This window comes from Schistocerca gregaria, chromosome X, assembly GCF_023897955.1.
Source record: "Schistocerca gregaria isolate iqSchGreg1 chromosome X, iqSchGreg1.2, whole genome shotgun sequence".
NCBI lineage: Eukaryota > Metazoa > Arthropoda > Insecta > Orthoptera > Acrididae > Schistocerca > Schistocerca gregaria.
This window is the reverse complement of record NC_064931.1, coordinates 49,539,690-49,554,262: the sequence shown is the minus strand read 5'-3', so window position 1 is coordinate 49,554,262 and position 14,573 is coordinate 49,539,690. Positions and strand designations below refer to the sequence as shown.

The 14,573-nt window shown below is 40.2% G+C and overlaps 1 protein-coding gene across 4 annotated transcripts in view; it reads left to right on the top strand.

The window, feature by feature from the left end:
* Positions 1–14,573, top strand: part of LOC126297626 (phosphatidylinositol-binding clathrin assembly protein LAP) — a gene marked incomplete at its 3' end in the record, with an annotated part of 166,828 nt that overhangs the window by 110,243 nt on the left and 42,012 nt on the right. For all 4 annotated transcript variants that reach the window (XM_049988642.1, XM_049988643.1, XM_049988645.1 and 1 more), the window contains 5 exon segments: positions 4,609–4,711; positions 8,936–9,144; positions 9,228–9,334; positions 9,458–9,499; positions 9,681–9,775. In XM_049988642.1, the coding sequence (XP_049844599.1) occupies positions 4,609–4,711; positions 8,936–9,144; positions 9,228–9,334; positions 9,458–9,499; positions 9,681–9,775 (556 nt within the window).

Here is a 14,573-nt window from a genome sequence, read left to right as displayed (position 1 = left end):
TGTGCCCCACCTCATCTGTATGAACTGCACAAAGCACCATTCGCCTTGCTTGGCTGAGTGCAGGATTCTCCAGAAAGAAAGGAAAATCATGGAGTAAAAGACCGTGGACAGACTGGCACTGGGGTTGGCACATTCCTTACTGGCAGAGGCAGAGATGTCCGCCTCTTAAATACTGCGGCTGCCACACATTTCAGTGTGGCACATGGCACATATTTGGCCATTGATTTCTGTTTGCTGTCCTTGCCTTCTCTCATCTATCCAGAGGGAGCACATAACGGCCTGTAGGGTAGTGACCACTTCCCCATTTTCCTGTCACTGCCCTGGCATCAGGCCCATGCACGCCTGCCCATATGAACTTCAAATAAGGTGGAATAGGAAACTTCCACCTCTGTCACCATTGAATCTCCCCCACATGGTAACATTGATATGGTCATTTAGCAGGTAGCAACAATAGTTTCTGCATCAGAAAGTGCAATCCCTCATACTTTAGGGTGCACCCAGTGAATGACAGTTGCTTGGTGGTTGCTGTAAGTCACTGAGGCAATTAAAGAACATCTACAAGCTCTACACCGGCATAAGCGGCACCCTTCCCTGGAGCACCTCATAGCCTTCGAATGGCTCCATGCCCCCGTTTGCCAACTTATCAAACGATGGAAGTAGGAGTGGTGGGAGAGGTAAGTCTCGACCATTGGGTGCCGTATGCCACCTTCCCAAGTTTGGGCAAAGATGAAACGTATTTCCGGGTACCACACCCTAACAGGTGTCCCCAGTGTTACCAAAAATGGCGTGTTATCTACTGACGCAGACGTGATTGCCGAGCCCCTGCATTGGAGAATTACCCCCAGACTTTCACTCTCAAATGGCAGCTAGAAGGGAATGTCTTCTCATTCACTACACGCCACAGTGAATCCTATAATGCCACATTTACAGAGTGGGAGCTGCTCAGTGCCCTTGTACATTGCCCCGACACAGCTCCTGGGCCAGATTGGAACCACAGTCAGATGATTAAACATCTCTCGTCTTGTCATCTTCAACTGGATCTGGTGCCCTGGTGTCTTTCCCTTGCAATGGTGAGAGAGCACAGTCATTCCGGTGCTAAAACTCGGTTAAATCCCACTTCATGTGGATAGCTATTGGTCCATCAGTCTAGCCAACGTTCTTTGTAAGCTGCTGGAACATATGGTATGTTGGTGGTTGGTTTGGATCCTGGAGCCTACTGGCTCCATGTCAAGGCGGCTTCTGCCAGAGTCGCTCTACCACTGATAATCTTGTGTCCCTAGAGGCTGCCATCCAAACAGCCTTCTCCAGATGACAACACCTGGTTGCCGTCTTTTTTGAGTTATATAAAGCATAAGACACGACCTGGCGAAATCATATACTTGCCACATTGTAGGAGTGGGGTATCCGGGGCCCGCTCCCAATTTTTGTCCAAAACTTTGTCACTTTGTACTTTCGTGTCCAAGTTGGTGCGTCCCATAGTTTCATCCATATCCAGGTGAAGAGTCCTGCAGGGCTCTGTATTACGTGTTCCACTATTTTTAGTGGCCATTAATGTTCTAGCAGCAGCAGCAGCAGCAGCAGCTGTCTGCCCTCTGTCTCATCTTCTCTGTATGCAGAAGACTTCTGCATTTCGTAGTGTTGCTCCAGTACTGGTGTTGCTGAGCGGGAGGGAGCCATCCACTAGGTGCAATCATGGGCTCTAGCCCACAGCTTGCAGTTTACAGCTGCGGCCTCGTACCGTTCATCTGGACCCAGAACTTTACCTTCATGATGATCCATTCACTGTAGTGGAGACGCTGATTATTGGGACTGGTTTTAGACGTTCGATTTATTTGACTCGCTCACCTTCGTCAGCTTAAGCGGAAGTGCTGGGAGCACCTCAATGCACTCCATTGCCTGAGCAACACCAATTAGGCTGCAGATTGCTGTACGCTGCTGCAACTCTACAGAGCCCTTGTCCAATCCCGAATTGACAATGAGAGTGTGGTTTATTGTTTGGCAGTGCCCTCAGCATTGCCTTTACTAGACCCTGTGCACCACTGCAGGGTTTGACTAGTGACAGCTTTTTGGAACAGTCTGGTGACCAGCCAGACAATGCACAACTGCTTGCCAGTTATGTAGCACACATTCATAGTTCTCCTTACTTCCAAATTACTCTTTTTCCAGTCCACGGCAGTCCATCTTCCGCATCGGTGGCCCAGGTCGAGGCTAAAAATTGCGATTCACGTGCAGTCCTTTCTCTCAGGACTAGGCCTTTCCTTTACCACCTCTACTTGAGGTCCATTCACATATGCCTCCATGGTGTACGCTCGGCCGCAGCTTCGTCTGGACACTTCACATGGCCCCATGGACTCCATTAACCCTGCAGCTCTCCACTGGCACTTCCTCATTCTTCTTGACGTGTTCTGGGGCTCTGAAGTGGTTTACAGCGATGGCTCAATGGCTGAAGGTCGCATTTGCTTTGCCTATGTTCATGGCAGCCATATTGAACAGCGTTTCTTACCTGTTGGATGGGGTGTATTCACTGCAGAGCTGGTGGCCATTTCTCTTGCACTTCAGTATCTCCGTTCGTGCCCTCGGGAGTCTTTTCTTTTACTTACTGACTCTTTGAGCAGACTGAAAACTATCGACCAGTGCTAACCTCGTCATCCTTTGGTAGCATCCATCCAGGAGTCCCTCTATGTCCTGGAACCGTCCAGTCATTCAGTGGTGGGCGTCTGGACCCCTGGTCACATTGGGATCCCAGGAAATGAAATTGCTGACAGGCGGACCAAACAGGCTACACGGAAACCACTTCCAGAGATAGGCATCCCATGCAACTGACCTGCGTTCATTATTACACCACCAGGTTTTTCAGCTTTGGGAGAGAGAATGGCAAAATCTCAGTACACACAACAAACTTGGAGCCATTAAGGGGACCAAGAATGTGTGGAAGTCCTCGATGAGGGCCTCTTGGAGGGACTCTGTGGTTCTCTCCGGGTCCGCATTGCCCATGCCTGAGCAACCGACGGTTACCTCCTGTGCCGTGAAGACCCACCTCAGTGTTGGTGCAGTGCCTGGTTGACAGTGGTCCATATTCTTCTGCTCTGTCCATCTGTCTGCCCTGGGACTTCATCTTCACTTGCCAGACTTACCATTGATTTTAGCAGGCAACGCCTCTATCAGCTGATTTGGTTTCAAGTTTCACCTGTGAGGGTGGATTTTATCATTTGATCTGACTTTTAGTGCATCTCTTATGTCCCTCTGTATCCTGCATTCTAGTGCTTTTTTGGTGGTTTTCATATGTTACAGTGCGACAGGCTTTTCCTTTTAATTTTGTGGTCAGCCAGCTGCTGTAATCTGCTCTTTTTACTCTTCTGTTTCTTGTATCTCTGTGTTGCCCTCTATTGTTCCTTCCCCCTCTTTCTTTTTCTTTTTTCTTTCTCTTATTCTTCCCCCCCCCCCCCCCCCCCCCCTTCTGTTTTATTCTCACACTTGTGGCATTGTTTTATTAGGAACAATGGACCGATGACCTTGTAGTTTGGTCCCTTCTCTCCCCTCTTTTAAACCAACCAACCAACCAACCAGCCTTAGGCACTGGCTAAGCTAGTGCCATTTTGTATATGCTAAACTTCATTGTAGAGCATCAAATATCATAGCAAGACTTCAGTGTAGTTCCTCGGTTTTGTATTGAGTGCTTTCACCAGTGTCTGAACATAATTGCAATTACCACACAGGTTATTCAGACATTTATGTTTGTGACTTCAGTGTAGGTATCTAATTTTTCCTTATAACATTCAGAAATAGTCCATCTTGCTTCAAATTTTCTACTGCTCATGTTAGAACTATTTATATAAGAACAAGATGTTCAGTTAAGTCTTCCCTTGACATTAACAAAACTGTATTTCAGTTAATCAAATTGTATTAATTGGATGGAATACTTCATTCAATGAATTGTACATAATCCTAGTATTAGGAACAAACTTGAAAATCCTCATGCAGTGTGTCACTAGCTTAAGGGGTTAGATTAGTTTTTGTGCCCCTGAAAAACATACCATTAAGGGCTTAGATTGCTTTAAGTGTTAAATCATATGAAACTACAGTAGTTAGTGAAACAAGATCAAAGATAGTTGCCGTGGGCCTGGCACAACTGCTTCATGGATCCAGCCACGTAATTTGATTTTGTACACATCTTTAGTGCAATTCATTGTGTTATAACAACTTCACAGAAAACTATTGTTTCCACTTGCACCACTTGACAGTTGCAAGCTGACAACAGTGCAGCGAGCTGTCAGTTATCTTCAACCAACTGAGCTCTTCCTAGATGTCAAGTGAACTTGACTCCATTAATGTCTATATTCCTGTTCAGTTGTAATGAGACGAGATTTCGACACATTATGAAAATGGCTCCAATCATCTTCTTTTTCTCTTCTTCTTCTCCTTCTTTCCCTGCCCCCCCCCCTTTTTTGTGTGTTGATCCCAAAAAAAGTCTTGACTTCTGGTTCCACTATAGACTCTAAGCTGAAATATAAATGGCAAAGATTAATTTGTTCATAATACTGTAAGTTTTGTGTGCTGCTGTCAATTAATTTCCTGTATTTGACAATTTTCCCCCTCTTTTTTTTTCAGGTTATGATATGTCTCCATTTATTAGGAGATACGCCAAGTACCTGAATGAAAAAGCACTTTCATACAGAACTGTTGCATTTGATTTTTGTAAAGTAAAACGTGGGTAAGTTATAGAAAATTATTTCATTGAGTAGTTCCTAAAACATTCAAGTTGGTAAAGAGTGGAAAGGGGTACACAGTAGTTGATGGTTTAGTTTGTCAAATACATGACAAACTGTGCTAAACAATTAGTTAGAATTCACTTGAAAATGGGGGAGGGGGGGAATGGAAGTCTCGCTCTGCAATGTCTTGTTGCTTTATCGCAACTCGAGCAGCACACTGTAGGTTCCAAATAAGTAATAGTAGACTAAGTGTTGAAAAGTGTGGGGATTTTTGGAGGGGGTGAAAATCTGAGCTACTCAAAGCTGGAGGAATAAAGTGGATAACTTGCAATCTTAGTATTGAAGATGCACGAGCTTTGTTATTCGTGAACACACGTCAGTGCTTTGTTCTAATGAATATGAATTGGTACTGTGGAAACTTCAGTTTCACGAATTCAGGGTGTCGATATTGTTCCTGAAACCAGTTTTCTACCTCTAATTTGCTTCTTCAAATTAACAACTTCTGAACAGCACTTACAATGCACAAAAACCTTTTGTATAATATAACAGGTTAAAGCAGGCAAGAACAAGTTTAGTGTATGTTGTAATTGCTTTTCAGTTCTATTCCACAGTTATCAAAGAATCTTTTTCATTAAATTAATGACAGTGGCATTGACAATAAGAATTTCATGGAGAATGGTAACATGAAAGCAGCAACATGAGAACCCTTACCTGGAACACATCTAATGCATACAGCAACCCATGTGAATACATAGATATAATTATTTTTCTGTGTGAACTGAAAGAGCTCAATCATCCCAAAAACTTTGTTTGAAATACTCATTGTGGCCATGATATGATGGGCAACAGGCAAGCTATGTCAGTAATATCATTGAGGCAGCAAGGAATGACAGTAGTAGTGGTAGGTGTTGGCAAAGAAGACTGGAGACAGTGACTAAACTGTGCTGTTTGTATAGAGATAGTGACTTAACTTTCAAGCTGTGGCAAGTGTTAAAATGTAGCACCATCTTACTATGGTCTGACAAAGCCCAGTATTGTTTGATATTGTTTATAATGTGGTATCTTGCTGTTCAGGATATGGATTCATTATTATACTCTTGATTTATTATATGCCTGACATAGTTATAAATTATTCTGTATGTTTTTTCACCTTTATTCGGATCCACTAAGTAATTATGAAGCCCTGGTAGGCACATTTACATGTGCAAAATCATTTTTTAAAAAAATCTTCTGATTAGTTTGATGCGACCCACCACGAATTTGTCTCCTGTGCCAACCTCTTCATCTCAGAGAGGCACTTGGAATACATCCAGCAAATAATTGAAGATGTAGATTGCAATCTGTATCTTTTTCTACAGTGTTTGACCTCTACAGCTTCCTCTAGTACCATGGAAATCATTTCCTGATGCCTTAGCAGATGTCCTATCATCCTGTCCCTCCTCTTCGTCAGTGTTTCCCACGTATTTCTTTCCTCTTAGTCTGCGCAGAACCTCCTCATTCCTTACCTTATCAGTCCACCTAATTTTCAACATTTGTCTGTGGCACCACATCTCACACTCATCTGTTCCAGTTTTCCAACACTCCATGTTTCTCTACCATAAATGCTGTGCACCAAATGTATGTTCTCAGAAATTTCTTCGTCAAATTAAGGCCTATGTTGGATAGTAGTAGACTTTCTCTTAGCCAGGAATGTTCTTTTGGATAGTGCTGTTCTGCTTTTGATGTCCTCCTTGCTCAGTCATTTATTTTACTGCCTAGGCAGCAGAATGCCTTAACTGTATCTACTTCGTGTCCATAAATTCTGATGTTCAGTGTCTCGCTGTTACTGTTTCTGCTACTTCTCATTACTTCAGTCTTTATTCGATTTACTCTCCGTATTCTGCACTCGGTAGGTTGTTCATTCCATTCAGCAGAGCCTGTAATTCTTCTTCACTCCCACTCAGCATAGCAATTTAATCAGCAAATCGTGTAAGTTATATCTTTTCATCTTGCATTTTAATCTCACTCCTGAACGTTTCTTTTTTCATCATTGCTTATTTGACCTACAGATGGCATGGTAGGGATGAAAGACTACATTCCTGTCTTACACCCTCTTCAATTAGAGCACTTCATTCTCGGTCATCCACTATTATTAATCCCCCTTGGCTTTGTACATATTGTATATTATCAGTCTCTCCCTACAGCTTACCCCCACTTTTTCATAATTCCAGAAATCTTGCACCATTTTACGTTGCTGAATGCTTTTCCAGGTCGACAAATCCTATGAACACATCTTGATTTTTCTTTAGTCTTGCTTCCATTATGAGCTGCAACGTCAGAATTGCCTCTCAGGTGCATTTACTTTTCCTAAAGCCAAACTGACAGTCAACTAACACATCCTGGATTTTCTTTTCCATTGTTCCATATTCATTATTGTTGGCAACTTGGATGCATGAACTGTTAACCTGATTGTGTGATAATTCTCAGACTTGTCAGCTCTAGTCTCCTGAATTGTTGATTGTATGTTACCAGACTCGAACACTCTACACACCAATGTGAATAGTTATTTTGTTGCCACTTCCCCCAATGATTTTAGAAATCCTGATGGAATTTCTGTCCCTGCCTTATTTGATGCTAAGTCTTCCAAAGATCTTTCGAATTCTGATTCGAATACTGGATCACCAATGTCTTCTAAATTGACTCCTGTTTCTTCTTGTATCATATCAGACAAATCTTCTCCCTTGCAGAGGCATTAAATGTACTATTTCCACCTATCTGGATTCTCTTCTGCATTTAAGTGGAGTTTCCATTGAACCCTTAGTGTTATCACATTTGATTTTTAATTTCACCAAAAGTCCCCCCCCCCCCTCTTCTTCTTCTTCTTCTTCTTCTTCTTCTTCTTCTTCCTCCTCCTCCTCCTCCTCCTCCTCCATCCTGTCTGCTGAGTCAATCCTTCACAACGTTATTTCTTCACAATTTTTCATGCAGCCATTTTGTCTTGGGTTCTCTGCACTTCCATGGTGCAATTAGCCAAGCAAAATGTTTAATCCTAATACTACCCCACACTTAGTTTTGACCCGGCAGGAAGTGTCGGCTGTCTGTTCTGTAGTGTGACTGAACCCTAAAATGTTGTTTGAGGGGCAGTGCTCTTATGGCCTGTGCTATCCAGACAAAACTTGTCCTACCGTGGCAACTTAATTTTTGAAAGTTCTTCTCTCAATATATGGGTTGGTTGAAAATAGCACACACTTTGCTACAGAGTGGAAAATTAATCCAGAACGTTGTGAAATGGACTACTTCCACATGACAGATGTGGTCAACGTGGAAGGTTTCTGTGGCCATGTTTGAACTCTGGAGACTTTTCATAATGATGGGAAAGATAGTCTCTACATAATTTCATGAAATAAGTGTTACATTTGTAACTGTCTATAAAAAGATTACCATCTCTTTCTGGTCACAGATGCTGGTGACTGCTGCGTATCTCGCTAAAATCTTTTACAGAGTTGGGAGAATTATTTGCAGCAGATTCAGGTTGATTGTCATAAGTATTCTGGCAGAGGATGTAAAATTTCTGTGCCACCAGTGAATTATTAATCACTGATACTTGTTCTACGTGTTTGGTTTAAGTGGCAAAGGAGGCTTTAGAATATTTTCAGTACTTATTATGTACAATATTAAGTATGCCTGCAAGACAGAATTTGTCATTTAAAAGTAAAGAATAGGTACAAAATAAATTACTTTTGTGAAGAAGGAAAAATACTTCAAAAATGAGTTTGTATTACTGTGATACTTCTGATGGCAAATTCAGAATTACGAAGTAAATGTCAATTAACAGAATTCAAAGTGACAGTAAGCTTAACCTCTTAAGATAGCTACTCTGGAAAAGTAAATAATTACAAATGAAATGTATCAAAATCCCTGAAGATAAAAATTTAGTAATTTGCGAAGACTTCTCGATACATAGACTCCTTCATGTTGTCATAGATTCCAAGCATTAATGAAAATGGTAATACAGAATTTTTGTGTACAAAATTTAATTTGCTTGATTCTGTAATTTTTGTATGAAATCTGCTAATGTGAAATGTTTGAAAAACAGATATGCAAAGTAATGAAATAAAATGGTCCAGAAGTGATAAAAATAATTGTACACTGAGAAACTATTTGCACCAACTTAAAATAACTTCTTACTTAGCTGTGCGAGACTTATGTTAGTGTGCTCATTGTTTTTTCTTTTACTTTCACCCCAGGAAAGATGATGGAACATTAAGAACAATGAGTGCAGAGAAACTACTCAAAACCTTGCCAGTGCTACAGAGCCAACTTGATGCATTGTTGGAATTTGATTGTACAGCAAATGACTTAACTAATGGTGTCATTAACATGGCATTTATGCTACTCTTCAGAGATCTGATTAGGTTATTTGCTTGTTACAATGATGGCATAATAAACCTGCTAGGTATGTAACTTGCAATATAAATGTAATAAAAGAGCATCACAGAAGCACAGATGTATAACTCTTAAGTGGTTTCCTTGTTCCAGAAAAATATTTTGATATGAATAAGAAGCAGTGCAGAGATGCTCTGGATTTGTACAAGAAATTTCTCATTAGAATGGACAGAGTAGCAGAATTTCTTAAAGTTGCAGAGGTAACTACTACTACTACTACTACTACTACTACTACTACTACTGCTGCTGCTAATAATACCACTACTGATTATGATGTAAAATTAATTTACAAAATTTGTTTACTTGAAAAACTTTTGTTTCAGAATGTTGGTATAGACAAAGGAGACATACCAGACTTAACAAAGGTAAAGTAGTAGTTCGTTTCTTTACTGTGGGTGGAAGGTTAACAGCTTGTGGTTGCAATTTAATTTTTTCATGAGCGTGCATGTAAATATTAAAGATTGCTGTCATAAAATTTACACTGCAGTATGGTATTTATGGATTATACCTGCAGGTACATAATTAACCTATAAAATCTGTTTCCAGGCTCCCAGTAGTCTTTTGGATGCTCTGGAACAGCATTTAGCATCACTGGAAGGCAAGAAGGGCTCTGCAGCAAACACACCTACACAGACTGCAAGGTGAGATAGATGTCACAAATTCTGAAAATTGTTTTAAAAATTACTGTTACTACTTATCAATAAGGTTGAGGTTACGGATATGAAAGTAGCTAGGATGATTGCCATACTAGTAGATGGGAACAATGGCAGGAGGGTGTCCACAATGAGGAAATCAAAGAAAAACTGGGAATGAACTCTATAGATGTAGGAGTCAGGGCGAACAGGCTTAAATGGTGGGATAATTTTACATGCATTGGAGAAGCAAGGTTACCCATGAGACTCATGGGTTCAGCAGTAGAGGGTAGGATGACTCGAGGTAGACCAAGAAGGTACCTGGATTCGGTTAAGAATGATTTTAACTTTCAGTGTATTTGTTGTAACAAACTGTTTTGAAATTTTTCAACAAATACAACAAAATAATGACTGTGGAAATGCATTCAGATGGAAGAGATCATTCAGCAGCAATAAAAAAGTCATAGATGAAATGTGTTCTTTCCTAATAAGTTTCAGAAGGCATTAAACCACTCCAGTTCATGGTATTTATGCTTTAGGTACTACTTTGCAACACAATTTTAGGAAGTGGATTTTATATTATAAGAGAAACAGTGGCAATAAGCATTTTTGTGTGTGGGTACACAGCCACATCAAATTCCTTGATCACTCTCCTGGGAGATTTTTGATTTGATTTCTTATCTGAAACACACTCTTTATTTTAAGTGATCATCTGATTCTGCCTCCTCAGTCATTATGAAACATAACACACATTGTTATATGCTTCCATTTGTCTAAAACCTAAGAGTTTCGCAAAAACTGATCGAAACTTCTATCACATCCATCTTTATAGTTTCTCAAAACGTGGATGGTTAATGTTTGATGTTTCTTAATGTGTTGCCAGTTAGTGGCCTTCTTAAAAGGGTTACTTGCAAAGCACAGTCCAAATAGCTGTAACTAATAGAGCGTCCTGTGAACAATGAAATTCACATGCACTCGTGCTCCTGGCATGCCTTACTCGTAAGGGGATACAATTTGCATGGTTATTGTCATTGTGTCCAGTGTAAGCTCAAAATGTGTAGAACCTTCTCAGTGACTTAAATGCAGTCTGTGATCCCACTTTTGACAAAGTGACAGTGGGGCACTGAAAATCAATAGGCAGATAAGTGAAATGTATGACTACAATGTGATGAATGACAGCAAAGTGTGTAAGTGGGTGAGAGCTCTTAAGGATGGAGAAGAAAAGTTCATGAAAAACTGTGACCAGGCTGACTAGCAGTGACAATAGATTTTGTTGAAACCATGGATGAATAGATTAATGATGTCTGGCAATTCACTTGTTCTGCTACCTAAGTTTCTTGGCAGAAAGTGCTTCCAATAGATGATATGAAATAAGTGTTTAGGAATGTTGGCTCTGCAGATGGCAGACATGTATGACTTGGGTGTACAAAATTTTGTAGAATGTTAAGACAAATAGAATGTCAAATCACACTTTCCGGCCGTCTAAATTTCCGAATTGTTGTGTTATTGGGCTGCCAGTTTTGGCATTACTACACCATCTTCAGGCCCCCTGATTGCTCCAGTCAAAATAGGGGTCAGCATTCAATGACTGGTATTCGTAGATTTTTGAGATGGCGATCACTTTCTGATGTGACTGTTCTCTCAAAAAATAGGGATACCAGTTATTGATGTGGGCCCATATTTTGACAGGACCAGAGGTGGGAATCTTTCTGCATGTCAGTCAGGGGGTCTGAAGATGTCATCGAAATTGGTAGCCCAATAAAGTAACAGTTTCGAAACTGACTGCTGTACTGAACAGCCAAGGTCCTGCAACCATCTGCTAAAAGGAGGACATAGTTATGGTAAATATTTAAACAAATATGGAACCTTTGTGGAAAAATAAACATGTAAGGAATTAGTTTTTGGAAAAAATCTGATGGTTTGTTCTAGAAGAAATTGGACCTTACTCTCTGGATAACTCTCGTATTTTATTTGGTGAGTGAATGACCACAAGCATTCTGTAATGCTTCTAGTTGTTTAACTCAAGGCAGTATGTGGGTCTTTGTGTAGAATGTTTACCAGAAAGGTGTGTAGGTAGAAAAAAAACTATCAGATGGTATGTTGTTCCTATAATCTCTGCTGCTTAAATTTTCTGTATTATATTATTGCAAAGTGTGGCAAGAGTAAACTGCAACCTGTTAAAAACTGAATCTCAAGTAGTGGCTGTCTTCCTGTTTCTGAAAGGCATAGCCATTTCTTATGTGGGTATACTACTTGGAAGATGGGTCCAAAAAATTGTTAAGCATCTGTTAACCTCTGTCACATGCTGTCAGGTGCCTTGCAGAGTATAGGTGTAGAGGTTAAAAACTGACATTGCTGCAGAATTGGAGGCCCAGCTACTGGATGACTGAGGCTGAGGTAGTGCATAGACTATGGTTCACTGGAAGAAAAAAAAAAAAAAAAATAGAGCTGTTGTATGTGTTAAAGATCTTTGCCTGACAGAGGTTCTCTTTGCTCATACCTGAGCAAAAGACTATGCCAAAAAGAAATGAAGGCCAAAATTAGCAACATAATCATCCTGATCCAGAAGATTTATGACTGCCTAATCAGATGCAGCAATTGTTGGATGTATTTGGAATCCAAAACCAAAGGTCGTAGCATACTTTGGAAACCTGCATTCAGACAACAAAATACAAATATATCATAAACAAAGGCCATGTTCTGTAGTTTCTGAAAGATTGCCATATTGTGAAGTTGACAGATTATCCCTGTAAGGGATGGTCACAATATATTACCTGGCTCTTCTGATATGAGGATGTGAGGCAACACCCATTTCCCAGACTAGCTGTGAGTGTGTTATGTAAACATGAAGTGGCATGGCTGAAGGTGGAGTGGATATCAAACCAGCAATCGACCAGTAATGTATATGCACACTGGATTTCCCAGAGTGATATGGTCAGACACACATGGTTGAAGAGGTGCTAAAGGATGAACGTTTCTAAGGTGGCTGATTTCGGTTAGTGATGTTTTGATCGATTACACTTATTTGGCCATTCACATGGACATGTCATCTGAAAGTAGTGCTACCTTTGTAAGTTCTAATACAGTCATTAAATGCAGCTCAAAAAGGCACTTACTGTGAACAGGCTGTTTCATAAGAAATGTTAAAGCATGTGTGCCCATAATTTCTATTTGTCATTTGTGAAGAAAATATCATGTGGTTTGAGTAGGATTGGGAGGGACACTTCTCAACTTTTAAATATTATCTGTGGATTGTATATATTGCCAGTGGTGGTACAATTCGTTGATTTGATGTATTTTGGCATTCAAAGGAGGAGACAGAAAAGGATGGGCTTAGGCATGCTGTGGGTAATTGTTATCAAAGCCACAGAGGAGGTACCTTGTGCACGCGTTTTAGGGCGACTTTGAATTATTAAAGTGATAGAATTTTGGTGGAAGTATGCCACTTAGTGCTCCAACTTTTTAGGGATTCACTACCAGAGCTAAACTTGAAATCTGGCAATCAGTCAGAACTCTAAATTCTGTGAGTATCTGACAGCATGCAGCATGGGGTGCTTGGAAATATTTGTTGCATTTGAGAATTGCTATTGGTTAGCCTGAAAGACTGCATGAATATTTACAGGACTTAACATTCATTAACATACTACTAAACACTTTGTTTATAGATCAGTAACTAGTTCACACAATGTGTTGGAAGACATTATAATAATTGCATTTGGGTTGAATAGTTGAATTCAGCAAATGTGGTTGCACTAACAGTCCAGTTTTTATAAACAAGCAGTGTCTGCCATTATTTTCTATAAATGCATTAATTGTCTACTTTATAGGGCCACTATTCTATTTAGTATGTTTGTTGATTAATTGGATCATAAATCGGTTAAAACTTATCTTTGGTGTAGCCTATTATTTATCTGAATGAATCTCTGTTCATAAATTATATTGTCTTATTTCTAAAGCATGTGAAACTTAAAAAAAAAAATTGATGGCAGGATAACTTGAGAAACAAATCTTGACTAGCTTGACTGCAAAGCTTAATGCAATGGTTTGACTCAGCCATATGACATATAACAAGTTGTTCTTAGATGTGGGTCGTGCATTTGCCCATCTGCTGCAAGCAAGTATTAGGTTGGCTGATGTGCCCAGATAAAGCATCAGTCAAACATGACTGTGCTAACCTCAGATTTAGAGGTAAGAGGGACCAGTGTACAGCCCGTCAAAAACTGAACACAGATAAAGTATGAAAACAGAAAGGTATACTGGACTGTGAAAAAGAGCAAAATAGAAATGGTGAATGATCCAAGAACAAAAATCTGAAATATAGAGCAGCTGGGAAGAGACAGTGTCGTGGTGAAGTGATTAGTGATGAACTGCCACATGGACAAGCTGTGTTAAAATCTCCCTTGTCAATATTTTTTTTCTGTTTCCTTTTTTCCTTCTGTTCGCTTTATTCAAATTTGTCTGTCGTGGTGTAATGTCCATTGCCAACAGCAAGGGGTAATGAAAGTTTATTCTGCACAACTACTCTATTAACAGGAAGTGGCTTTCAAATTGGAACCACAAACTTTTGATAAGGCAAGAAGTCAACTGAAATCTCCACCAGAAAACATGTATGATGTGTCATTCATGGCACTATTGACAGTATATCTCGTATGATAGGAAACTCTTATCGATGCATGTAGTTTGTATGGTGAGTGAGTGAGTGAGTGAGTGAGTGATACGTCTCCTTGCCCGATACAGGTGTTCGTAGGACTGTGAATGTGAGCATTCCCAAAGAAATGATGAAAACATAGTTCACACCTGTTCAGTG